Raw genomic sequence first — 25960 nt, forward strand, 5'->3', positions numbered from 1 at the left:
CTCAGCAACTTCATCACACGTTGCTGCAACCAGCGAGGCCGGTAAAGGCCCGAAGCCCAGGTGATTCAATCTGGGACCTCGGCTAGACGACAATGGGCGAACGGGTCATGATGACGGGAAATTGATGATGTACGCAGTACTCCGTACATGCGCCATAGCAAAACTGCGCGAGGTATCCGTAGAGGGGTGTCCTGTGGCACTCCGCTGCCCTTGCCTTCGCCTGACAGAGATATCTGACAGCAGCATCTGCTCAGGATGAGATTAGCGCCCCGAGGCAAGACAGCGACAGCCTCCTAGTTAGTGGGAACAACTCGTCCATCACGGTCTGGGCTTGGAGACAGCAAGCATCGTTTGGTTTTCACGTCTGGTGACCATGGCTCCATCGCCATCCCACGACGCCGCTATCAGTTGGTCGAGCAAATAGGCTCCGTCAAGTTGGACGTGTAGGTAAGTCGATGAGAAATTGAATCGTGGTAAAAATTTTTGACTGGAGAGTCGTGCGGTCAGCTCGAAACTTTTACATAATCCCAACGCTACTTTCGGCATTTTTCGACGGCCTCCACAGCCATCGTGGACAAGGCCCCGTGGGCTCGTGGGCTTGGGCTCGCGGGCTCAATTACCACCAGCTGGCAGCAATCCAAAGCTACCTAGCTGGGAATGTACCCGGACGGCCGGCGGCCAAACCAGCGGGAGCGTGCGTGCCTGGCAGAAGGCGTTTCTGCTAGGTCCCTCTGGGGAAGAGTTTGACAAAGCGTGCGTGTGGTGACCAGGCGGACGATATTCGTAAACGGTAAGTAGATGGCATTGTTTTCGGGTAAGTGATCCTAGTAGAGTTAGTGGCTCTGAAATAACCTTCCCTTGAATGCGCCGACTATCGAGGCGAGGCGAGGCGAGGCAAAGCGAGGTGAGGTTCAGAGACCGCCAAGTTGTCACTTGACGGTGCAGTAGTAGATGCTTTGTGATGCACCGGAGATTGGATATGAGGTGACAGGTAGAAGAGAGACAGAAGAGTCCACTGCAGAGGCGAATCGGAGTCACGGTCTCCAATCTCGTCTTGCTTCTCGTCCTCCTCCTCCTCGTGATATGCGCCGCACCTGCCTTGTCGCAGTGCAGTTCGGGCTGTCGGAGTGCAGCTGTTGAGCAAGAGCTCTGCATCTGCATCGTGCCTGCTCCCTTCCTGACCGAGCTTCAGCTTGTCTTCCCTCCAACCGACCAATTGCTGGTGCACATCTTCCCGTCGGCTGCAAGTCAGGCAAGGCACCGCGAGAGGTACATGAGACATCGGATCCTCTCTCCGACATTGACGGCATGGCATGGATGGCTTGCGGAGGTGGCATCGCGCAATATGTGCCAATCGTGGGGGAATCCTGTGCCTGTGCTAGGCAAGAGCGAGGACCACTGGTCATTTCACCAAGCTCTGCCGCTAGTGGAGGGGTTGCTTTAGTAAACAACGGGACGATGGAACCATTAACTCATCAACGGGGAACCCGTGGATGGTCTCGTGATGACCTGAGATGGGCAGGGGGCCAAAAGAGAAACAAATTTGTCCCAGGAGGCGGGACGAGTAAAAGGAATCAAGTAAAAGCTATGTAATAAGAACGGGATGGGCGTCTACCGACGAATGAGGGCGTCGCATATGGCCGATTCCGCAATCTGGGCCTGGGGCATCCCCATCGCTTGCTGCTCGTGCCATGACATGGGTGGCATTTGCACTGTCTTGTCGCGTCCTTCTTTTCGTGAATGATGACGACCACCTGAAAGAGTCTTGTGGTTACTCGCGGCGAGGACGGAGGCGGAGTTGTTTGCTTAATTCTTCGGCTGTCCACGGAGTTTTACACCACGCAGTTCTCCTGCAAGGCGGCGTTAATATTGACATCATGCTAAAGAAGATTCATCCTTGTCAACAGCGCCCTGAGACATCTGTTGACCGACTTACAGAGACAAAAAAGTGCAGTAAGACATGGCTAGGCGATAAGCCCAGGAATCTGGATCGGCGATTCAGAGACAAGCCCGAGCTACCGCGGTCGCCTGATTGGCCATCCCCGGACTTTTCTTCCTAGGTTGGCTCCATCTTCAGGGAGGGTCTTTTGGAGTTTTTACCATTTTGGCAACTTCAAGTCAAAGGGCAAGAGTGGACAAGAGTGGGAAATCATGGGTTGGAGCACTTACCCCCGAGAATGGAGTCTTTGATTCTGCATGACGCCGGCGAATAATTTTTGGTCACCAGAACCACAAGGCAGTTGTCTAGTGGCATCCAGCGAGCCCAACCCGTGGTCAATTGCTCAATAATGACCAGCAAAGAGGCTCAACCACGAGCAGTGGCCTTTTGCCCCGATTGGTCTAAGCCAACTTGGCCGATCGCTTATATCCACCAAGGTCGGCTCCAGAAGCTTTTTTTCTTTCCCAGTAGGACCAGGACCCGGGCCGGTTCCTTGGTCAGTCGGTCTGTGCTGGAATTTTCATCTCCTATTAGACAAGAGCTGGCATTGGCTCGAGTTTTCAGATTGGTCGTCAGTTAACGTAACGCACCTTCGAGCGGCGAAAACCAGCCTCTCGCACGCCAGATGCGAGGGTAAGGTAACTTGACACACAAAAAGGTTGGCAGCCACAGCACAGGCACAGCACAGGCATCCATCTCTTTTGTACTGTACCTACGTACAGTTGCAAGTGGACATCCATCCATGGGGACCAGGGAAGGGAATGCAGGTCTGGCGCGGGGGCGGCTGTAGGCGTCAACTGGGGTCGAAAAGGCACAATCGACCGTCATTATCTCTCCTGCTCGACCTCGACTCTTTTTATTTCCTCTTGAAGAGATTTCTCTCGTTTGTGTCGGCTAACGCGCAAATCCCAAGCCGTCTATGCCGAGAGGGTATGTACATGTAAGAGGTACTGATAAGGTGCCGGAGGAGACCCGGTCAGGGAGGCAGGTGACTGGCAGACCGAGTCGACAAAAGGGCAGCTCCCAAAGTACCCCCGTCACGAGATGGTACTTCTGGCTTGGCGGGAGATGCTGTGTAAACCGCCGGTCGGTTGAGGTACCGACCCTGTGGCAGGGTACCTCGTACTAGGAGCTTCATTTAAACATGGCGTCGTCTCCTGGCTCGTTCCTTATCAGTCGGTCGGCCACTTTGTTCGCCGAGTGTGGTCACTTTCCCATTGCGACCAACGATCCAGTTGTTATCTTTCCCCTCACCCTCCAATTCCCTTCCAAGGCATGGCCTGCAAACCCGCCTCCAGACTCTACAGTACCGAAGGTGTAGACTACATCCATGGAAGAGGCCCCCCAGTTCCACAAGCTTCTTCCCCGGGTCTCCATTCTTTCTACTCTTTTCCATTCCCCTCTTATTAGAAAAACTCTGATGCCCGTGCCAGGTCAGGTACTGTAGGTCGTCAGCCCCCAAGTGTCACAGCCGTCGAGACCAATTGCACCCCGCCTGGATAAGGAAAAAGGAAAGGCATTCTGCTTTTTGATTGATAACGAGCCGCCTTGTCCTATCGGAGCACCCACCGGCATAAGGTGAATTGTTCTTTAGGTGGCTAAGTACGTGGTACCGCCTCTTCAGCGCCGCAAGTCGGACCCCTCATCATCAAGGTTGTTTCGTCTGCTGGGTCATTCTTTTTCGGGAGCTACTTGCAGCACGTTGCCATTCTTCCCCTGCTCTGGCTCACACTCACAACCTTTCGGGCCTCATCGACGCCATCACGCTTTTGGCCCCCGGCCCCAGATCTGAGCCCTTTCACACGCCCTACCTGGACAGGCCAAGACTGGACTGGACAACCAAGACACCTTGGACGGGACGAGACGAGACAGGAAAAAGACGTGCCCACGACATCCATCGACCCTCGTGCGCTCGCGCTTGCGCTACAGCTTATACCCACCTTGTTCGTGCTGGCATGCTCGTTCGAGGGCCGCTGATATCCATACACCACTTGTTAGTCCCTCGTACGCCTCGCACCATCAACCGCACGCCATAAACCGGCACCACCCACCTGTCCTGCGCTGGCTGCTCCCTACACACACCGACTCACTCGATACCTGCTTGCCTGCCTGCCCGTGTATCTCATACTTACACAGAGCCCAATCTATTATCCTGCTCCTCAAATACCTAGCTGCCTGCAGCAAGATCGACCTCACCGGTGCAACGGATCCCCCTTGCTTTCCTCGACCTCGACCTGACTCGACCTGACCTTGACCCGCTGGTTTCCTCAGTTCATCTGCCGCTTCGTCTCGACTCTTCTCTTGCTGCACACGGGACCCTGATCTTAACCGTCGAGGGACCACGACTCCGCTCCTACTAGGACCTTTCAAGACCAAGTCTTTCAAGACTCCCCTCCTAGACGCCCTCCTAGACGTTCCCCAAATCCACCTTCACCCACAACTGCACGTCTTGCCAGGGTTCCCCTTCGCCCTCTGTTGGCCCCTTCGAAACCCACCCACGAACTAGGGCGCGCAGTGGACGCCTGGGCGCACACGCTGAGCGCAAGCCTGGCGCAACGCCGCGACGGAGCATCGTGACCTCGTTTTCTTTACTGGGGTTGTCGAGTCGTCGCCCTCCCGTCTTCTCTGCTTGTTCTCTCCCTCCCCCTCCCCTCTTTATTTTTCTCCCGTGCTCCCCACGATCTTGTCTGCTTTCTTTGCTCTTCGTCAGCAGACTCGACTCTACAACCGACCTCTGCGACTACTGCGGCATCCTGTCCACTGCTGATTCCGCATCTGCACCTGCATTGGCCTGTCTTGTCGCCCTCGGCGCACTCTGATCCACCACCATACGTTCATTTTACGTACAGCTTGTTGCCATCTGTGCCTGTCTCTTGGTCGTATGAACTCTCCTGGCCGTGTTTGCTTCGTCTCCCCCACCGGCCTTCCGAATCCCACCCCGACATCCTGCACCGGCTTGGCTCCATCCCCCCGGCTTCGCACTCGCCCGACTAATAAAGTCCTGCTGCCAACTCCGCTCCGTGCCCGGTGGCACCAGCCCTGAGAGAGTTCCGAACTGCGACTCTGCAATCCCTCCTCCTCTTTCTTCTTCTTGGACCCTGAGCGAAGCCTTGCTTTAGCATGCCCGCTCAACTAAACGGGTCTATGACCGCCAGCATCCCCATCCGAATACCCGGCGACCAGACCACCGTCCTCTGCAAGCAGCACAAGCACTCGCGATCATCATACTCGGAATCCTCCCCACTCGCAAATTCTCGAAACAATTCCCTAACCTTCCGCCCCGTCAAGAGGCTAATGTCGAATCCCGACAAGACTATTGCCGTCATCAATGCCAGCGGTCGGCAGGCTGCGTCGTTAATTCGCGTAGCCACCGCCGTTGGCTACCATGTGCGCGCACAGCTGAGGAATCTCGAGGGCGTCGTCGCCGCTGAGGTCTCTGGCAACCCCAACGTCACTGTCTTTGTCGGCGAACTCTACACGAGACACAGCCCTTCCGAGGCGAACCGCGACGTTACCAAGCATGGTCCTCTGGCCGGTGTCGGTGTCAACTACGAATTGATCGCGAACCTGTTCCGTGGCGCCCAGCTCGCCTTCATTAACACCACCTTTTACGGCGACGAGATCCAGATCGGAAAAGCGCTCGCCGATGCCGCTAAGCGCGCAGGGATCCAGCACTATGTATACTCGTCGATGCCCGACCATGCCGCCTACAACCCTGAGTGGCCATCACTACCTCTCTGGGCCGCCAAGCACGAGGTCGAGCAATACGTTCGAAAGCTGAGGCTTCCCTCAACCTTTGTGTACACCGGCATCTACAACAACAACTTTACATCACTCCAATACCCTTTGTTCTGCATGGAACTGCAGAGAGATGGGTCGTTCAGGTGGCAGGCGCCGTTCCATGAAGACGCCAAGCTGCCTTGGCTAGACGCTGAACACGACGTCGGCCCGGCTGTCCTTCAGATCTTCAAGGACGGACCTGCCAAGTGGCATGGAGAGCGTATAGCACTTGCATACGAATATCTCACTCCCGGGAAGTGTGCCGCCTCTTCTCGCGGGGTGTTGGTCGTCCTGTGCGCTATGTCCGAGGCCCCATCGAGATCAAGGTCCGAATCCCCGAGGGCTACCGGGAACAGCTTGTCGGATTGGAGCAGCTCTTTGATCCAAATCGCAAGGATGCCCGCAAGCAGCCCCCCTACTTTGGAGACCCCAAGGTGGAGATCAGCTGCCCAAGCGAAGCTCTGGAGCTCTGGGAAGGCCCTCGAGGAATGGAGGAATATGCACGGGAGATGTTCCCACTGGAAGAGGAGGCCAATGGCTTGACATGGATGCTAGATGACGACGGAAGCGATGACGAGGATGTGCAAGTCGCAGCGACCTCGGTTGAACAATTAAGAATCCACAACGGCGACGACGACAGTGACGACGATAATGACGATGGCCTAGTTATGCGAGGCGGCCGAGGGCGTAAGCGGGACGAGGAGGAGTGGTTGGCATAGCGGACATGCTGACCATGAATCAAGGTCTCAACCTTGGCGACAAAAAGAAACAGAAAAGCGCGAAAGACAAAAGGGAAAAAACGGTGATCTCCAGCCTCGACTAGAAGCCCGTTTCAGGGACAGGAGGCGGAGCGGACTGGCGGCATTGCATTTCGGCGGGAGTTGTGTCATTTGATTAAGGGGTCCAGAGCAAACTGTGTGTTTTCTGGAGAGGCGTCATTCAGGTGGTTGATCTGGGAACCTATACGACTTTTTATCATGACTTGGCTGGTGTCTCGAGTCAACGGATGACTTCGGAAAAAAAAACGAATCAGCGTCTGTCCCTCTCTTCGTATTCCCCGGTTGCCTCTGTGCCTGATGTTTCGTCTCCAGCATGTGTTATGAGGGTTCAATGTACTCACGACTGTATCACCACACTGATGTGCCGTCAAGGATTGGACATGCAGAGCAGGTTTGATGCAGGACAGGACAGGACAGGGCTTGTGATGAAAGAAGAGAGAAGGATAGCGCAGACAACAAACACGGAGGAAGAGGTTGGCACACATGGCTCATATACTTTGCTCCTCTGGCTTCCAGCTAACCAATTCGGAGCAACACTTCAACTCCATCCAATGCCTTGACAGCATGGACTTATCTCACCTTATCTGCCCTCCTCACCGGACAGGACACACCGAACAAGTCTGGATTTTGTCTTTTTTGACAGGCGAAGTGTAACATGATTATATAGGCGTCATGTCAACTCAATTGATCACCTCCCCGCATGCCCTCCATATCGTCCAGCCTCCCTCCCGCTGGCGCCGCGTGGGGCCGTTTGCCGAAGCGAACGCCGCGTGGGGGGATTTCTGGGGAGGACATGATGATCCCTTATCTGGGGGGATTTACGAAATGCTGAGGGAAAATAGAAAAAGGTGGTCTGGTCGTTATCTCTGTGGCGCCCCCTGGCCCCCCTGCCCGGACAGAGTTGAGCAATGAAGAAGCAGACGATTATCTTGGCACGACTCCTAGAGGCCGCCCTGTACAGCTCATCAAGCGGTTCATGTTGTTGGTGGTGTTGATGGCTTAAGAATTATGCTTTTCTATTTCCAACAGTTGAAGGCTGCCGTCCCCTGTCTGCCGGAGAAGCTGGAGTTTGCAGCCCTTATCGAGTTGGAGGGTTTCTCATTACCTACTCGGTCATCCAACAGCCGGCTCTGCCTTGACAAATCTCTTGCTACCTTGAGGGAACCTCCGACGGAGACTTTTCTCATCTTGTGGTGATGTTGGCACGGTGTTGGAGCAGTTCACTTCTACCCTGCACTTTTATATGGAGGCCAACCAAAGAAAAGCCAACTTTCCGGATGTGCGAGGAGTAATTGCTGACTGACCTGAGACCGGTGAGACAATGTTGGGTTACAGAAGGAGCAGATGGGTAACACAACAGGAGTAAATGGTCCTCTCTGGGCAGGCATACTCATGCGTCGTGGCTGTCCAGACACCCATCATGAGGGTGTCCAACTTGATCAGGGCAGCGGGCGCACTCCAGCTTCAAAACGGAAACGATTTGCCGGATTAACTACAAAGCAGGCCTCATGGACGAGTTGGATGAGCCCAATTACAAGGTTACGCTCTTCTTGATACAAGTTGGATGTTGTTCGAGAACCAACACGGCAGGTGCCCTCCATACCCCACACACCGAGTGACAAGTCAACACAACCAAAGCAACAGTTTGATATCGACTTGACAACGCATAACCGAGGCAAAAAGGTAATGACTGTATGTCCAGTCACGGAGACAAGGAAAAAAGCAAGGAGATGGTGCCAAAAGGGCAAAAAGGAATGCGTAATCTGGGAATCGAACCCAGGGCTCCCCGACGTTACTCGAATGGCAACGGAGAATTTTACCACTAAACCAATTACGCTGTTGTGGTGTTGTATGATGTCGGGCTCCGAATCGCTTGCTATGTGGAGCATGGTGTAGTATGGAGACAAGAATCACATCGCACCTAGCTTATCCTCCTCGAAAGATAATCAAGGCAGCCCAATAAGAATAAACAAAAGAACTCTGAAGTAATCTTTGTTTTACTATATTTTATATAAATTCATGTATTATACTTCAGATGAGTCATGCAAGCTCTTGATCTTCCGGTGCCTTTTTGTCTCTTGACCCGCGTGCATGTTCCCAAACCTGCTACCCAACACCGTTATCCATCCTACACTTGGGTTTGACATTCAAATATGTTAATCACTTCCACTGTGGAAACAACATGGTAACTTCTCAAACACACACAATCGTCTTTGGAACCTCAAGTCCCCCCATTGCCAAGGATATGTATCGACAGGATGGATGGGACCGGCCCTGCAGGCTGGAGATACAACATATCCTCACGCAAATCTTCCAACTGGCTTGTCGCAACAGACACCAACTCTTGTTCTACAGATTGTAAAAACTCTCATGTTTCTACCCGCATACCTATGCAATTGCCGTTGCGCTTGTTGCGCTGTTTGCTACAAAGCAAACGTGAGTGAGTGTGTCAGGCCTGGGGATCTCAAGGTATAAATACCCTTCGTCCCTCGCACTAGATCTTGAAGAACCACGCGTCTCTTAACACATTAACTAGATCCAAGGATCTATACTATATAACAAGAATGCCATAACACATACATTCTTTCCTCTCGAGATGTCATCTCCCACGGACTGGCCCGATCTTCGGGACCAGATTCTGCGTTCGACCCCCGATACTTCGAACGCTCCACTCTCCTGCACCATTTGTTATGAGAACATGGGACCCCCGTCTATAGATACTTCATTGCGAATGGCACCGCTATCAGGACGCACACCTCGCGCCGACACCATGAGATCCATGGCTCAACCCGTGTAAAGGGTCTTGGCATTTATTTTGACAGTTGCTACGTGCAGGACAACCTCGCCTCCCTGGCTCGATTCGCGCTCAGCTTGGCCATGATGCCGCCCAGTCGCACACGTTCATGCTACCAGGCCTCTGCGCCCATTGTACTCCCAAAGAGCCAGGCCTCATTGCTGCCGCCATTGCTGAGACGGCAACCAGGGCTTTATATATCACACCTCTGCCCTAGACGTCCCGTATAGCAGCCGCGAGGTCATATATATCTCCGACAACCCACTAGGCAATGGCGATAGTGGTGTTAACAGCCATGTGTCATCAGCAATCCCCAGCCATGGCGTCGCCGAGAGCACCGAGCATGTCGACCCAGGGCAAGGTTTTCTTGGGCATCTGCACCGCTTCATCTCTCCCTGTCGAGAGCGTCCCAGAGTTCACGCGCAGATTCTGCCTCGATCCCATGCTCCATCACCCCAAAGACGCCAAAGCGACAGCCGGGCAAGCGGTTTGCCATTTGTCTCCCCTGGGGACTTTTCGTCATGCCCCTTCAATATATACGTGCTAGGCTATCACCGGCAGGGAAACACCGTGGCCCAAATTCCCATCTGGTTGACGGGTGTCCGTGGGATGGAAGCAGAGTATCACTCAGAGCTCCTTGGAGCTCTAGAGATACTTGACCCAGCGCCCTAGAAGATCTGGCCGAACAGGCAGTGCGCTTATCGATCAACGCTTCTCGATACGAGACTCCTAAAGACCTGGAGTGTCATAGATGTAGACAACCCCCTACTTCGTTCGATGGCTCCGAGTCTTCATATAAAACGGACGACGGACGGACAACAGGCGATAGGCAACAGCCACCGGACAATGGCGCAATCATATTCAAGAACTGCAAGAACATCGGCCACAGAGCTGCAGATTGTACGAACGAACTTGTTCGGATCTACGGCGTATATAATCATCAGACCATGAGAAGCCAGGGTGCCCTGATAGTGTGTGTTACAGATGTCATCAAAGGGACCACTACATCACTATATATCAGAATGCAGAAAGCCCTACTGTGTTCTCTGCAAGGCTGCTAGCCATATATAGGATACATGCCGCAACTCCGTGCCAAAGTGCAACATTGCGGTTTCCCGTACCACAGGGTTGACTTTGACACCGAGCTCTTCCTCCACAGGATTAAGTCTTTCCTGACGAACTATATATTCTTGATGAGACGGACAGACAGTGATGGAACGGGAGTAGCCATGCGAGACGGGGTTACGCCAGCACCGGCCATCATCAACCTGGAAGCTGTCGACAGAACGGCGTGAGAGCAGCCTAGAGAATGGCCCATCCCATCAAAGTCAGCAGAGGCTGGGACAACCGCCTCGGTGTGGAGACGAAAGAGCAAGATTGGGATATCGAGCAGACGGAGGCCGGGAACCTCGCCCCATTTTGAGTGCTGATGGGCGGAAAGACGAAGACAAAGGGAAGAGACACATCCTTCTCAGCCTTCTGCTTTCAAAGTGGCTACCAGCTCGCCTGTGGCTAAAGCCCAAGAGCCTTTGCAGATGTCATAAACCCTAAGTGGAAGCGAGACGGCCATAGATTTCTTTATGAAGCTGTTCCAAAGGTCGCAAGCTCGGAGTTTAGTGAGCTGGGTGTCGTTTGAGGCAGCTATGACAGATCTGTACTTCTCCGTCTTTGCGAAGTATAGCTCCGTCTATACGTTTCAGCCGCCTGAATCCATGGCGATTCGCAAGCCAGTGACAATACATCGTCCGCACAATTTCTTGGGGAGGTAGACGTCGACGGGTTCAGTCGACACCTTGACCACCGACAGATAACGAAAAACAATCACGAGAGTTACGAATACAGCCGTCTGGCGAATATCATTGATGATATCTCATTGACAACATTTCATTAACCATAACCTTGATCTTATCCGGAACACCATCGTCCACTCGCAGCTTCTCTAGTCAGCTTGCTAGTTCTTATTAACGATGCACAACATGATCCCCACGGACCCCTCTGGCTCGGTGTCGGTGGCTGAGGCCGATGTAGACGTCGATGATCTCTTCTTTGTCGAGGTTGTGGGGGTGGGTGATGATTGCCTCTATGGATTTAAATCAAGCATTAGCCAAGATGATCTCAAGATTAATAAACAGTTCACGATTGACGGTGTACTTACGAGCCTTTGTTTCGCCTAGAAAGCTACGCAATTGGTATGTAGCGGCCACGACGAAGGCAGCGGATGCAGCCTGGATGCGCTCATCCGAGCGTTGGACCAAAGATCTACCGTCAGTTCTCACAAGGAAGCGGTCGAAGAAGCGATCGAGCTCCCGAAGATTGTCCATAATCTCGTCAAAAGCATGGGCGCGCTGATCCTCCTCAGATCCGTCGGCGGATTGATCGGTCGAGGAGCGACTGCTCCCAACAGAAGAGGTGCGACTGCTACCGGTGGAAGATCGACGACTGGCTTGGTCGCGTTGCTCGAGGACTTCGAGGATGTTTCTATGAGTACCCATGGTTGGGGCCTGCCAGCGGAAAAAAGCGACCTATGAAAATACATACCTAGTTTTCTTGGCTTGGTCGAGCAGCTTCTTCTCGAGGCTCTGGACGCGAGATTCCAGTTAGTGATTCTATCAGCGGGAGATCCAAGGTGCAGGCGCTGATAATCGCATCCATACCACATGCAAGTCATTATAAGTGACGACATCAGCAACGCCATTTCCGGTGATGGGCTGTTCCTCTTCTTCGACCGTCAGGCCCGTTAGCTTGCGCTTTGTCGCTCTAGGCGCGGCCATCATTGCTGTCAACGGTCGTGATCAATGATGGTTGTGATTTATGGGATCCGACAAAGCGAAAGTGTAGACTGCGGGGAGAAAGAAAGACAGATAGAACTCGGTCAAGGAAGATTTTAAACCCTCAGAGCCCGCTTGAGAAGAAATTTTCTTGAAGTCGCTTCGTTTCTATCACCGGTGGTTGACGGCTAGTGGCCAGTGTCAGGGTGGGTAACAAGACCATGAATTACCTCATGCAGATATCTCATACACGAGTGTAGCCTATACCCAGCATTTCAGGCTGAAGTACGATAATGGCAAGTTGTTCTGTCATTCTTCTCTCTTGAGATTATTGTTGCACAACACGAGAGGTCGAGAGAGGAGCTGGTGAGTGCAGCCTGATTAGTATTAAATGAGAAAGATTCAAGTCAGTATGCTTATATGAAAATGATATTGATTGTATGGGTAGCTGGGTAACTATGGATGATGCTTTCAAGGGTATTTCTCACACGGGTTGCAACGTTGACAGTCGATGCTCCATGTTCAGGTATAATAACCTCTGTCCACAAACTGACCTCAAGGGTACATGCATCAATATACTTAAGTCGAGGGTGACATTCACACTCCATATCCTCTGGAATGGGTATCAGAACATCTCAGTAAAAAATCTCCCCAACAATGATCGAGTCTTAATACCCAGGCCACATGGACCGAAAGGCTTAATGCTACATCATTGGCAACTTTATCGAAACCGTAGTTTAAATAGTAATGTGTTTAATTAAGTATATACAAGTTGAATGGTATCGAATTTTCTAGCCAATATCCCCAGAGAATGTCTACGTTATGCGTGATCCAAAGTCCTGACGTTGCAATGACCCAACCAATTAACTCCATGCTGAAAACAAGCCGACCCAGTAATGTATCCATCATTCATGTGTTATATATCCCATCATACTGTATTCAATATCAACCATAGATGTGGCTGTTGCCGGTAGGCAGAGGAGATGAGTTCCCTCCTGGCCTCTGCGCGGGCTCGGTACCGAAACTGGCCGGCGCCTCAGTTGCCAGTACTTGGCCTCCCCCCAGTGGCCGATCCTGGAATCTCGGGTCTAGCGAAGTGATGGGCTTGGATATCCTCATCACGCGCTTCAGCTCTTCCAGAGGAGAGGTCGGTGTAGGTCCCACCACCTGGACTTGGGGAGGCGGGCTGTTCTTCTTTGGGATCACGAGCTTGGACAGGGACGAGAAGGTCTTGGACTTGGGTGCCTCGGGAGCGGGGACTGGCTGTGCTGGCTGGAAGTCGGGCGACAGTGGAGCGGGAGAAGGGTTGCGGCTCCCGACGCGAGAGCTCGGTAGGCTGCTCGCGGCAGCTTCTGCGACGCGCTTGGGGTCGACGTTGGAATCCTCGGCCGCGTTGAGGTAGGTCTGGAGGGCGTACGAGTCGGGGACGTTGGGCTTCGCGCCCTGGCGAGGAGGAGGAGGAGGGAGGTGGCCATCGGGGGGTACGGCTAACAACTCGAGGCATGTAGGCGGGATGTGTGGGAAGGGCGGCGTTGGGTCCGTTGCTCTTGGAGTGCGGTGCGTAGTGGTAGTTGACATTGGCTCCGGCTCCTCGCCTCTCTTGGTCGACGGAATCGTAGTACTGGGCGTTGGTCAGACCGAGAGAGTTTGTGTGGCCGTGACCGAAGCTATGGTGGCTATGGTGGCTATGGCCTGTTGGGTGTCGCTTGTGGCCATGAACAAAGTATGAAGACTTCTGGATACCGATACCGTAGCCGGGGTGGTCATGCATCTGACGGTCGGGCTCAGGGGTCTCAATCTTGATAGCTTCTGCTTGGCGTCGAGATCGGCGACAGTAGATGAACATGATGCAGAGGAAACCGGCCAGGGCAAGACCGCATCCCACTGCGATACCGACGATGGTGCCGGTGGTCATGGCACCAACAGGGGCTCCTCCATCACCAGGGAGCGACTCGTCGGTGTTGGGGTCAGTAATGTTGACAGTTGATGCTGTAAAGATAGTTCCACTGAGACCAATCAGGTCTCCTTGGTCGGGCCGTTGCTTGCATCCAGCCTTCAAGGCAATCAGAACTGGGAGTGTGTTAGTTGCGAAGTGGTGGGCTAGTGGTTAAGGTTGACAACTCACAGTTGGCGAGATACTTCTGGCTGGAGGTTGACTTGAGACAGCTGATGCAGTCCTTGTAGCTGGAGCTCTCAATGATGGAGTTCTCGGCCTTGCAGTAGTCGAACTGGTTGTCCTTGTTGGCCTTCAACAGAGACGTCTCCAGGGCATCCTCAAGAGGTGCGCATGCACCGTCGATGTTGCAGGGGGAGTTGATGGTGCCAGACGCTACCGCATCGGGGTAAGAGTAGAGGCAGACGTCAAAGGCATAGCGAATGTTGTCTTGATGACAGTGTTAGTAAGTTCTCGACCAAAGATATCCTTCCGTCTCGACTTACACAAGAACCAGAACACATCACTCTCCTTCTCCCAAGTAGCATCGCTCTTCTGAAGACAATTGAGGCAGTTCTTGAACAAGATGCCCTTCCCTGATGAAGAAAACTCGTCGTCCTTGCACACGATATCAGAAGAGTTTGTTTTTGAGAGGCTCGAGTCTGATGAGGTAGAGTTGGATCCGACAGAGCAGAGAGCCGCACACTCAGAGTCGGGTGTGAACTGAAGGGCGTGGGTAGAGGAGAAGAGAAGAGCGGCAGTGCTCAGCCCAGAGAGGAATCCCCGCATGTTGAAAGGTTGGACAGTATTCGTCCACGGGAGAGGCTTGGCGGGTTTCGGGGGAGGCTGAGGCTTAGTAGAGGGCGGGTGAAGGCTGATCACGAGGCGACTCCAAGCATGGCAGGCCGAGCGACGGCAACCTCTCAACACCAAGAAACCACACGTCCGACAATAAGAGGAAAGAATCGACCTGCGATGTGAAAAAGGTGAAACGATCAAGGAGAAAAGTTGCCTCGAAAGCCAGCAAGGTCTATGCAGAATGAAGTGGAATAAATGGCCTCGAGTCGGGTCGTGTGGGCTTGATGATTGATTTATCAAGACAGAGAGAGACATGGTTTACACCAAAGTGTTGCGCATGGGCGGCTGGGAAAGGCGGGCAGATTGCCCAGGATCAGAGATGGGCTTGCCACATTTAGCCATCCAGCTCTCGCCTGCGCGGTGGACTGGATCTCGAACGGCCATATCATAGGACAGGTCATGGCAAGGGGAGGGAAATAAAGTGTACAAGTGAGTCGGCCGAGAATAGAAGCTTCAAGGGTGGCGTCGCCCAATGGCGTCCAATGTCTCGGACAGAGTCCTCCTTGCCGCCCAATCAGCGCCCTTGGACGACCGTCCTCAGCGGTTAAAGACTCATGGGCAGCAGGGATGGCGGTGGCGCCACAGGCAAATCAGAGCGACAGGACAGGTCCTGCAAACGCCGGCCCTTTGCGCGGCCATGCTTTTTTTCCATGGATGTTTCGTTTGCCCCTCCACTCGCCTACGATAATTGCCTGCCTCGAGTGTTGAAGCCTGTTTAATGCTGGTCTTGAATGTCATTTATCCTGGATTGCGGGGAACAGATATGCAACGTCATGATTCAAGATCTAAGAAATATTAGAAAATTTTTCAGTATCCCTTCTTTTGCGTCTCTTTGTCTGAAAAGACGCTTGTGTAACTTACTTTTACCATCAATTGATTCCCTTCTTGATCATCAAACTCGTGATCCTCTAAACGGCGCATGTTTCCCCGCTTCGACTAACTTAGTCCGTTTCGCGGACGCTGCCGGTTCTTCCAAGCGAGCCTCACAAGCGCCCAGATTGCCGCAGACGCGCAAAGACCCATAATAACCTTCTGCGGAAGCCGCCCGCCCAATGGAATCGTCCTGAGGAATGTGATAGTGACAAGAGCTGCATGCTCTAGACTCTCGGCTCCGTGGGTTTCTTTATTTAGCAACAAGACGATGTTGGTGTTTTCTGCAGAAGCGATCTTGCTTTTCGCTCTTGGTCGTAATGGGCTCATGGCTTGCCTTGGCATGTCGTTGTCGACTGACCAAAAGTATAATAGAGTCCCTGGCTTCCCCTCAGATCTATTGTTTCACAGATGATCATATCCTAGATGGCAGCACTTTTTCTCCCTCGGTTCTTTAAGCTTCCCAGCCTCATCCCAGTCCGAAAACTCACATGGCCTGTATGTGGGGCATCCCCGTCCAGTTGGCCCAAGTGTTCATGACTTGCCCATCGCTTGGAGCAAGAGATCGTTTGGGTCGGGTCATCTGGGAGCAAGTCCCGGGAGATTGTCCTCTGCCGTATTGTCACCGGAGCGAATCTTTCTACCAGCGTCTCGGAGATCTTACCTGTTTGTGTATATAGTTGTCTCCTTTTCGTCCTTTGGGTAAGTCGTCGGCTTTTCATGGGTTTTTGGAAGCTGCCTTGAACCCTGTCTGAGCTGCAGTCAGCTTTAAATGACTGATTTGGGCCTCGTTCTTTGTATGGGGACTCAAAGGGTTTGCCTGTAACTTTGAGATGCTGGTGATGATGATTTCTGGCCCGCCCAATCCCTCGCGGCCGCAAAATGGTAGGTGGGGTCACCGGCTGCCAGTTGCTCAACTCTAGGGTAGCTAGATTTTCAGGAGGAGTTGGTTCCGATCACCTCCCCCCTCATTGTCTCCAACATCATCTCCAGTGATATTTAAACCTTGGTTGATGTTGATCGTGAGAATAATAAAAAGGAAGCGATGGAAATGAAGTGATTCTTTTCCGGGGGCTACTGGATCAGTAGTTGCTGAGAGTATTGATGAGCGAAATCGCCAATAACTTAGCGAGTTGCCACAGAAGTGTTAATACTTTCAGATTAAGCATGCGATGGATACCAGTTAATCATTACAAACATTTAATGTGTCGCACCTGCTAAACATTACGAACGAGCAGATATTCCGCAAAGATGAGGATTGTGCACAGGCGAACTCTGAAACACGCCAGAAATTACATGCCCCCTAATAGGTAGCTGCTCTGATCCCCAAAAGGGGTCATCGTGGAGTTGCGCTTCCACAGAGTCAGCGAAACTGGATACTATGCGTATGAGACATGGCAGAGACGCAAGGAACCACAAACAGAAACAGTGCATTCAATTACTCAGAAGCAAAACCAGGAGTCAAATGCCGAATGGCGTGCAGCAGTTGGGGGCTGTTGGTACTCTCGTTACCATCCTGCTGGGACGGTCGCCAGTTGGGCCAACGGTTCCGACAGTCTGGGAGGTCCCGCAGACCACCCGTGAATACCTCCGACGGTTGGTTCGCTCCGAATTTGACATGGATCTACGGGTAGTAGATGCGAACTTTACTTCATGGTGATGAATTTACACTTTGCGCGTGCTTTCGACGTTTTTTTTGATGATGCGTTTGAGTATGGTGGCACTCAGGATGCAGTTATTCGCAACAGCGGGGATTGGATCATCATGGAATCCTTCCGCATCCCATGTTACAAAATGACCCGTTATGTTGGTCGCAGCAAATGATGTGTTTGCCAGTGAAACGTGGAATTATTACATGGAATTGTTCAACAGCAGATAAGTTGACTTGTTATGCTGGGCAAGTCTTTAGTAGAGGTCTTTGCCCTCATGTCCATCCACTTTTGGCCGTCCTGACAGGAGAGACCGCCTCAAAACAATCAAACAACCACGCAACCTCGGTCGCCGGGGCTCCACAGACGACTGCGCAGTATAACCAAGAACTACGGAGGAAGCAAACAACGGGAGTCTTTCGCACCCACAAGGCCACTCCAAACCCATTTCTCATGGCAATAACCTCTCCTGGCAAACAATGACAGGTGCGGACGGGATGGAAGACCAACCCCGCCGCCATCGCCAACCGAGAATCCCATAAGCACCAGCCATGCAGCTCTTTGCGCCATACCGTCGCTAAAGCAGACCTGAACGACTAGCGATACCTAAAACGAAGCAAACAAAGTACGGCGGTAAGGAGCATGGAGACGGCTTTATGAGTTCTGCTCGTCTATTGGAGTGAAGACCTCGAGTCACGCGTGGCGCCAGCCCCCCATTCAACACACCTGCGTGGATTTCTCACATCCCTGGAAAAACGCCTTGGAAGTCGCAACGAAGGCACCGTGGTCGCGCCGTTGATAGATCACATGGTCGTGGCCTCCTGTCAATGGTATGGAGGGATTCAGTCGAGCTAGCGGTCGAAGGAGGGCTTCGCTGAGCATCATGGCTCCAGATATAAGGCGAGAGGAGAGGATGACGATTTGCTGACCGTCAAGTGGGCGGGAAAATGAGACATCAAACGGTGGAATGTAACATTCATGTGCATGGGCCCCAGAGTCCAGAATGAGTGGAACTTCCGATGGATGCGAGTTAAGCATGGAGGGCATGGTGTTGACGAGGAGCATGCGCGGTGAGAGAGGGTCCTGGCGTGGTCAGAGATTATCACCACAGGGTGTCAAAGTCGTCTAACCGAATGACGGGCGCCGTTTGTCGCCGGTGCCGCGTGGCGGACCACCAATAAGCGACGGCAAACGCCGCCTCGCCTTGACGACGTTTGACGCTACGACGTGACGGATGAAACGAGGCCCGGGGGTGGTGGTCGTGATATTCCCGATTCGTCATAGTTGGGCTGTCGCAATGCGTCGAGGTACGGAGGAATATGTATGTGCCAGACCCCGGCAACAAGCGGTAGAGTGCCTTGCTTGTGAAGTCGCAACGTCCAATCGAGCGGATGAGTGAAGAAAAACCTGACGGCGTCGTTTTCAGGGGGGTAAGAGAAGAACTGATGATGTTGCTCTCAACCTTGTCATATCACTCTAGTCTATGGTGCGTAGAAAGAAGCGCACAGTTGGGTGGGAAAGGACATGATATGTTCTAGAATAACATGCCAAGGGCATTCTTCTTCTTAAAATGGACTTTGGGCAAGAGTCGTGATGCACAAAAAGCTTGGGTGGCTGGTGTTGAGGCGTTTCATGTGCAGGAACGGAGACTCTGTGCAGCCTTGGGAAGCGGATGACTTTCGCCAAGGTGGTGTTGCGGTCAGGAACGAGACAGAATGGTCCTCTCGGGAGAGATATCACTTTGTCCCTTCCATTCCTTTCACACAGGGCAAAGGTAAAAAATCTCGACATATGCAGCCACTATGCATCCGTGTTGAACCTGTGACTGGCCGAGCGACCTAGAGTAGTCCTATTGTCCGCCCGCATCTCTTGGAGATCACCACATGTTGGTTCGGGATCCCTGTAATTGGCCCTTGGCTCCACGTACCGTGGCCAATCAAAGGAGCCAGGATCTACATCAACGATTGAAATAGGAATAGCGCGTTCGGGAAATGCGGGAGGGTCAGACCCGGGCCCTGGTCGCGGGGTTCCTCAGCGCTTAACGCCCACTGTCAATTGGGCTGCTCGCACTGGCACATGCACCCGGTCGCTGGGACCGGGGGGGGGGGACCAGCAGCGGGCGCTGTGCAGAACCGACTGCAGCAAGGACCTATCCCTCTAGTGGACCTCGACCGATCATTCGGGCTGGAAGCCTCTCTTGGAACTTCAGAGTGAGGTATGGAGGGCGTGTATGGGTGTCTGTGTGTGGAGGAGAGGAGGGACGACGGCACTGTAGAGCGAGATCCTTCGCCAAGATCAGCTCACAACCCCATCCATCAAGCGCCAATCTCCCATCCCCAAGCGTCACCCAGCAGCCCAAGGGTAAGCTAGGCGGCTTGGACGGGTGCTAATGTGGTTTAGTCGGGTTGATAAGGCGTCGCGAGCACTCTACGTACTGTACTGCGTCAACGGTCTTGTCAAAGAGGGCCCCCCCCTCGGACCCTTCCAGCCCCCAAATCCTACCTGATATACCGGCGCGCGCCCTCGTCGTGTGCGCTAAATTAAGCGCTCCTACGATTGTTTCTTTCATCGTTCTTTGTTCTGCTCTCTTGGCTGTCGTGTTTTTACATGTTTGTCTACGGCTTCTCCTTCTCGGTGACTGTCTCCGTTAATCCTTTCTCAGGTGCATCGCCCGCTGAGCTCATTACGGCTCCGGGTGTGGGCATTTCAGGCGTTGCTTGGTAGGGAAGACCGTCGTGTGTGGCTGTTGCGGGGTTCAACCAGTCTCTCGGTATCGTATCGCCAACATGAGGATTGGGTGTCTGCAGTTTGCGCCCCAGGTGGGAGACGTCGATAACAACCTGAACCGCGCCGATGCCGTCTTGTCGCGCGCGAACCCCGAAGGCTTGGATCTCCTTGTCCTCCCCGAGCTGGCTTTCTCTGGTAATTTTTGTTTACGGAGGGGATCATGTCTGGCGAGCGGACGAGGCTGCCTCAACATGTTCCCCTTGCCCCCAGAAAGTTACCAGTCGCGTGCGTATACTAACACCATCCAAGGGTACAACTTCAAGTCATTACAAGACATCACACCGTTTCTCGAACCCTCCGGCTCCGGCATCACCTCTCTCTGGGCTAGGACCATCGCGCTCAAGTACAACTGCACCGTCACCGTTGGGTACCCGGAAAAGGTCGACGTCTCGCCCAAGTGGCCCACCGGCCCCGAGTACTACAACTCGCTGATCGTTGTCAACGGAGAGGGAGAGACCATTGCCAACTACCGAAAGTCGTTCCTGTATTACACCGATGAGACGTGGGCGCTAGAAGGGAAGGGGTTCTATGATGGCTTCATTCCTGGGCTCGGACGCACTAGCATCGGTATCTGTGAGTATTTCCCATGTTATTTTGATTTTGTTACTAACCATCTATAGGCATGGATATCAAGTTTGTTCTTCTCCTTACCATCACTTTGACTGCTTGCTAACCGTTAATAGCCCGTATAAATTCGAGGCACCATGGCATGCATTCGAGTTCGCCTTCCATGTCCTGGAAGTGGAGTCCAACCTGGTCATCATCTCCATGGCTTGGATGACCCGAGAAGAACCCCGCCTGTTTACTCGCATGCCAAACGAACCCGACATGGAAACTTTGACCTACTGGGTTACTCGACTGGAACCTCTCATTCGCTCTGACAATGAGGACGAGATTATTATTGTCTTTTGCAACCGTTCCGGCAACGAGGACGAGGCTATGTATGCCGGCACTAGTGCGGTTATCGGCATTCACGAGGGCGAGGTCAAGGTTTACGGTCTCCTGGGACGAGGAGAAAAAGAGCTGTTGGTTGTAGACACGAGTAACTCACCGTACGCGAAACTCGTCTATCGTCCAGATGCTGGTGGTTCGGGTATGGAGGCACCTGGAAAGTTGAAGCGAACCGACAACGACAACCGCGGCAACAACTCCAAATCCAACGACGACAACCAACCTTCGTCTTCCGGCAGTACAAAACCAAGTGGAGAGGAGAAGGATGCGGGAAACAGCGCGACTAGCCCGCAGGACTCGGTGAAGACGCTCCAGCGCCGAGCATCCTCATCAACACGATGCACGCTCCCTAAGGAGGAAGAGAAGATGCCACAGAAGAAGCGCCATATCCCCTCGTCCATCACGATTCCTTCTGCTGTCCCCGATCTGGTCAACACCACCTCTGCTCGCTCTCCATCATCGGCCTCTATCAATATTCCTACACCGTCTGCGCCGAGTCCAACTCCTATGGCCGTTCGCCCTCGACTTATCATTCCCGAATCACCTCCGATTCTTCCTCACCAATACCCGCCGGATCACCCTATGAGTGCCGCCTCACTCAAGTCTGAGAAGTCTGAGAGATCTGTTCGGTCTATTCGACCTCGGCTTATCATTCCTGAATCGCCCCCTATCCTCCCCTACCAGTATCCGGCCGACGTTCCCATCAGCGCTGCTTCGCTAAGGTCAGAAAGATCAGTTCGATCTTTGAACTCTAACTTCTCAGATGCATCTGGAACTACTGTGCGAAGCAACCCGCGGCCGCCAGAGGAGAGCACGCCGTATCCCGATAGCGCAAACCCCTTGAGCGGTTACCCGTCAAATGCGTTCCAGTCGGAGAGGAGGATATATGACGGCCATATGACGGTAGCCGGGCCAGATGATGGGGTTACGCCTTCTTTCAACTTTGATGACATGTCTCCTACATCGCCCCGTCGATTCTGGAGGCCATCGGATACTCCTCTTCGATCACCACTTTCAGCCGCATGGACGCCTGGTACTGCGATTGGCAGGAAACCAGAACCTTTCCCCTGGCCAGAGATTATCAAAAACGATACCCCCACTCTGGCTACCAAGGCGGCCAAAGAAACCAACAAGAAGGCTCTTAGTCCCAACGAGCTGAAAACTGCTACCCCACACTATGCGCACTCCAACGCCTCCTCGAACCGAACCCACAGGACGGCCATCTCGGAATTTTCCGAGTTGTCTAAGGGTGTGAAGAAGTCGAGCTCCAAGCCGGACGACAGCTTTGATAGGCCGTCATCCCCCAAATCACGAAATGCCAGCAGATCGGGAATGAGGGATAGAGCCGAATCGAGTCTTGAAGTTGGCGAGATTAGCACAACTATTACACAGCACCTGGAGGGCATCTCTCGACGCGCAGAATCGATGAGCAGACTTCGATCACGATCTGCGAACCGTACTCCTATGAATGATCGGTCTCACGCTTCAAAGTCGAGGAACGGCAGCAGGAGTCGTCCTGATTCTGCTAAGCACGACCGAAAAGAGCATCAGATGATTCCCGTTGCCGTAAGCCCGAGCATTCTCTGGAATGAGGTTCAGCACCCACCTCGGTCTTCCTCGCGACCAGGTTACCACTCGCGGAGCCAGTCTTTTAACAACATCAACGCTGTCCTCCATGCTGTCAATGGCGAACGGTCCCGAACACCAGTCGCCACTGACTCGTCTCAGCAAACCAAACGCAGGACAAGTCGAGGCCGAGCTCCGGAGCCCAAGGTCGCTCCAACCAACGCCATGTATGGCCCAGTCGTTGCGCCTGCTGAACGTGCCTCGTCAAGTGATTCGACTCGCAATCAAGTGTTGCATAGCAGAACTCGCACGAAAGATCGAAACTCTCGAACTAGAAAGAGTTCGTCTGGTCGACATGGACGAACGCCGTCCCAAACCGCCATGTCCCCTGAGATGGCCGCCGAGTTCGAGCGAGTTGAAGCTATCCTTTCCCCGAGTTGCCCTGTTCATGGGCGGTCATCTTCAAATGCTGCCCGGCATAGTGACTACGGCGCCCCAGCCAATAATCTCCAGCTACCTACAAAACTCTCTCCAACATCGCCTTCGGGCAAGTCAGACTCTGCTGCCTTTGCCGCCCGGGTCGAGCGTTTGCAACTCGCCGACTTGGGAGACAACATCGAGAGCTATTATTTGATGGGAACCGGCATCAGCACTGGGGAAAGCCTGCCGCCGAGAAGACTCTTCAGGTGTCTACGAAGACTGATACACCAGCGGCTAGCGATGCAGGCTCCCTTGCTGGGACGCTGCAGACGCTTTCGACTCCAGGCCGATCGCCTGCGACGCCTGCTGCTTATTTTAACCCTAGCACACCCAAGGCCATGGTCCTCAAGACCGATGACTCGGATGTGGACTACTTCCCCAACGGGCACTTGAACGGCGTTGCCCAAGCAGACCCTGTCAGAGTTTCATGAGACCTGATGCATGCTTGCCATTGTCCGTAACTTTGTTTTTGCATAATTGTTTCGTCACAGTCCTTTTTTGTTGTTGCTGGCTGCAGGATATGTGGGATCGTTTGGATGTTGGGTTGGAAAATGGGTAGATTCATGACAAGCGTTGATTTCGCTGCCCTCGCAAGAAGTCGGCAGTTCTGATACCAATCATGACAGCGATCATGGCATGTCCCGGGTGGAAACAGGGATCTTGGGTCGCATCTTGGCGCTGAAGATGTCTCTGATCCGTCTGGGATTTCATTTGTTGATACCAGTTGGACGGCGATCTTGGAGTTTTGCCAGCACACGTAGTAGATAGATAATGACACACGAAATTACACTAGATTTGCGCAGCTTAACTTTATCAAATTACATTAACGAAACTTGGATTAACCCTCCATAGCCTTCTTCTTGACCTGCTTCTCCTTCTCCATCCTCACCACCCCCTCAACAAACTGATTCGGGAGATCCAAGATCTTCTCTCGTTCACCCGCCAAGACTCTTCCAGCTGTGTCCAGGTAGACTTTAACAAATTGGTCCCACAGACCCTGGGCGACTGGGGACTCTTGCATTTGATAGGATAATCTAAAGCTGCGTAGAATAGATATGTGATTCTATAAAACTTCGGATGTTGAGTAATAGAGTCATTGCTAAGGTTTAGAGATGCACAAAATTAGGATCCATGGACCACAAGTCGAGCGCTCACAATACTGTAAAACTCAAAGAGCGAACAAACCTTCTCTCATGCAGGATCAGACAACAATTCCAACAAGAAAGCTCATTCCAATACACAAGTTGTGTCAAAGCCTACGCTCCCAGTGCTCTGTTGGCATCAACACTACCTTAGACAAGTCATGACGCATAGCTCGAATGGTCCAGGATACGATAATTTGATTCAAAGGTCATATCCATTATCTACATACCACTAAGCCAAGCACCTGTCTCTATCCCATAACACTGTTGAAACGAAAACAATCGCAAAGGATCTAATGAAGATTGGTTGCGAATATGGATGGGTTCAAGTGAAGGTAGACTCCCCACATCTAGCATGGTGCTTGAGATGAACTGAATATTCTTCTGAGATCATGATGTACTTGCAAAGGAAGGAAGAACCATTACAACGTGGCTGATAGCTACTCTTACGGGCGGCAAAAGTTGCGTATTCTAAAGAGAATCTACCTAATCCTCATTTGCATCGTCAATGGCACCGGGCAGAGTGGCTCAATGAGCTGGGGGAATGTGGTTCAAAGCGGAGTACGGAAGTACGGAGTGTTGACGGAGGGAGCCCGGATACCTCTCCTCCGGAAATGGTGTGGGCCTGGGGGCCGAGTGTTGGCCGTGTTGGCCGTGTTGGCCGTGGTCGCCGCCGGGATCTATCTACCAATCCGGTGACTGACGAGGAAGCCTGTCTGTTGGTAGTGGAGAGAAATGGGTATGTAAACAAGGACAGGCGAACAAACAAGTACGTATGATATACGCCTTGATGTGTAATGCTGTGAATTTCTTGTGCCTTGACCGCATTTAGAAATGCGGCGCAATTTGGCAATGGCAAAGTAGCTTTCACGTGCATCAATGATAGATCAGGCGAGGAACTATTATCGATAGTGAACAAGGGCTAAGCGAGTAAAAGGTCCTTTCGTTGCCATGGGTATTGGACGGTGAAGAATGGGATTCACGTGGGAGAGTTGCTGACCTATGGCAGGCAAGTCATTATGGCAATTACCACAGTGGCTGTTGGGTAATAAACAAACTATGTCACATCGTATGGTTCTCGGAAATACGGACCAAGTATCATACGACACAAATGTCTCATTGAGGCCAGCGCCGGGAAAACTCGAGCATATTTCGTGCGGTAGATACATTCTGCAACCACTTGTTGGCTGCACTATGCTCGAGTTGAGGTCTCTCGAGTGTGGACCCTCACTCAATCCTTCAGAGGAGGGAAAAAGCCGGTAGAGGGCGCTAGACAGGGGTCGGCCCCGGCGGGACAGGGCTGGGCGATCGATCATTGAGTGTCTAGCCGCCGGAGCTTGTGTGAAAAGGACAAGGGGGGGCTTGCAGTGAGCGGTGATGGCTCCTGTGAGTGGCTGGTTCCCCTCCTCGGTCGTGCTCTGGACCGTGCCGGCTTGGATGAAGGAAGCACACCGCGTCCGTCGCTCCCGGCCAATCCTGGACTTGAGAGGACTCATTCTTGACCTTGGACGACTGGGGTTTTGAGGGCCAAGAGAGGCGGAGGCTGGGAAAACCCTCTCGCCCCCAATCACGGCATGTCGTGGACGACGGCCGCTTCTTTCTCATCACCGCGCCATTTGAACTCATCACTCGCATCATTCACAATCACACGATCCCCCCTTTCA

The 25960-nt window shown here is 52.8% G+C and overlaps 6 protein-coding genes across 6 annotated transcripts; 3 read left to right on the forward strand and 3 right to left on the reverse strand.

The window, feature by feature from the left end:
* Positions 1–871: 871 nt before the first annotated feature.
* On the reverse strand, positions 872–1282 carry MRS44_012591 (uncharacterized protein; the record flags this gene model as incomplete). The annotated part of the gene is made up of 1 exon (XM_065618848.1): positions 872–1282. One exon carries the CDS (start codon positions 1280–1282, stop codon positions 872–874), a length of 411 nt encoding a protein of 136 aa, XP_065474920.1.
* A 3777-nt stretch (positions 1283–5059) lies between these two features.
* Positions 5060–6438, forward strand: MRS44_012592 (uncharacterized protein; the record flags this gene model as incomplete). Its single annotated transcript, XM_065618849.1, has 2 exons — positions 5060–5939; positions 5978–6438. The coding sequence occupies 2 exons, from the start codon at positions 5060–5062 to the stop codon at positions 6436–6438; spliced, it is 1341 nt and encodes a 446-aa protein (XP_065474921.1).
* A 3173-nt stretch (positions 6439–9611) lies between these two features.
* On the forward strand, positions 9612–9964 carry MRS44_012593 (uncharacterized protein; the record flags this gene model as incomplete). Its single annotated transcript, XM_065618850.1, has 2 exons — positions 9612–9779; positions 9854–9964. 2 exons carry the CDS (start codon positions 9612–9614, stop codon positions 9962–9964), a joined length of 279 nt encoding a protein of 92 aa, XP_065474922.1.
* A 1024-nt stretch (positions 9965–10988) lies between these two features.
* On the reverse strand, positions 10989–12063 carry MRS44_012594 (uncharacterized protein; the record flags this gene model as incomplete). Its single annotated transcript, XM_046269428.2, has 5 exons — positions 10989–11084; positions 11284–11372; positions 11448–11770; positions 11831–11871; positions 11947–12063. The coding sequence occupies 5 exons, from the start codon at positions 12061–12063 to the stop codon at positions 10989–10991; spliced, it is 666 nt and encodes a 221-aa protein (XP_046132956.2).
* Positions 12064–13005: 942 nt separating this feature from the next.
* MRS44_012595 (uncharacterized protein) lies at positions 13006–14782 on the reverse strand (the record flags this gene model as incomplete). The annotated part of the gene is made up of 4 exons (XM_065618851.1): positions 13006–13503; positions 13553–14130; positions 14186–14443; positions 14500–14782. The coding sequence occupies 4 exons, from the start codon at positions 14780–14782 to the stop codon at positions 13006–13008; spliced, it is 1617 nt and encodes a 538-aa protein (XP_065474923.1).
* Positions 14783–20156: 5374 nt separating this feature from the next.
* On the forward strand, positions 20157–23585 carry MRS44_012596 (uncharacterized protein; the record flags this gene model as incomplete). Its single annotated transcript, XM_065618852.1, has 5 exons — positions 20157–20292; positions 20407–20730; positions 20778–20790; positions 20841–23253; positions 23325–23585. The coding sequence occupies 5 exons, from the start codon at positions 20157–20159 to the stop codon at positions 23583–23585; spliced, it is 3147 nt and encodes a 1048-aa protein (XP_065474924.1).
* Positions 23586–25960: the final 2375 nt, after the last annotated feature.

The sequence above is a fragment of the Fusarium solani genome (genome assembly GCF_023522795.1).
Source record: "Fusarium solani strain SB1 chromosome Unknown bctg00000008, whole genome shotgun sequence".
Taxonomy (NCBI): domain Eukaryota; kingdom Fungi; phylum Ascomycota; class Sordariomycetes; order Hypocreales; family Nectriaceae; genus Fusarium; species Fusarium solani.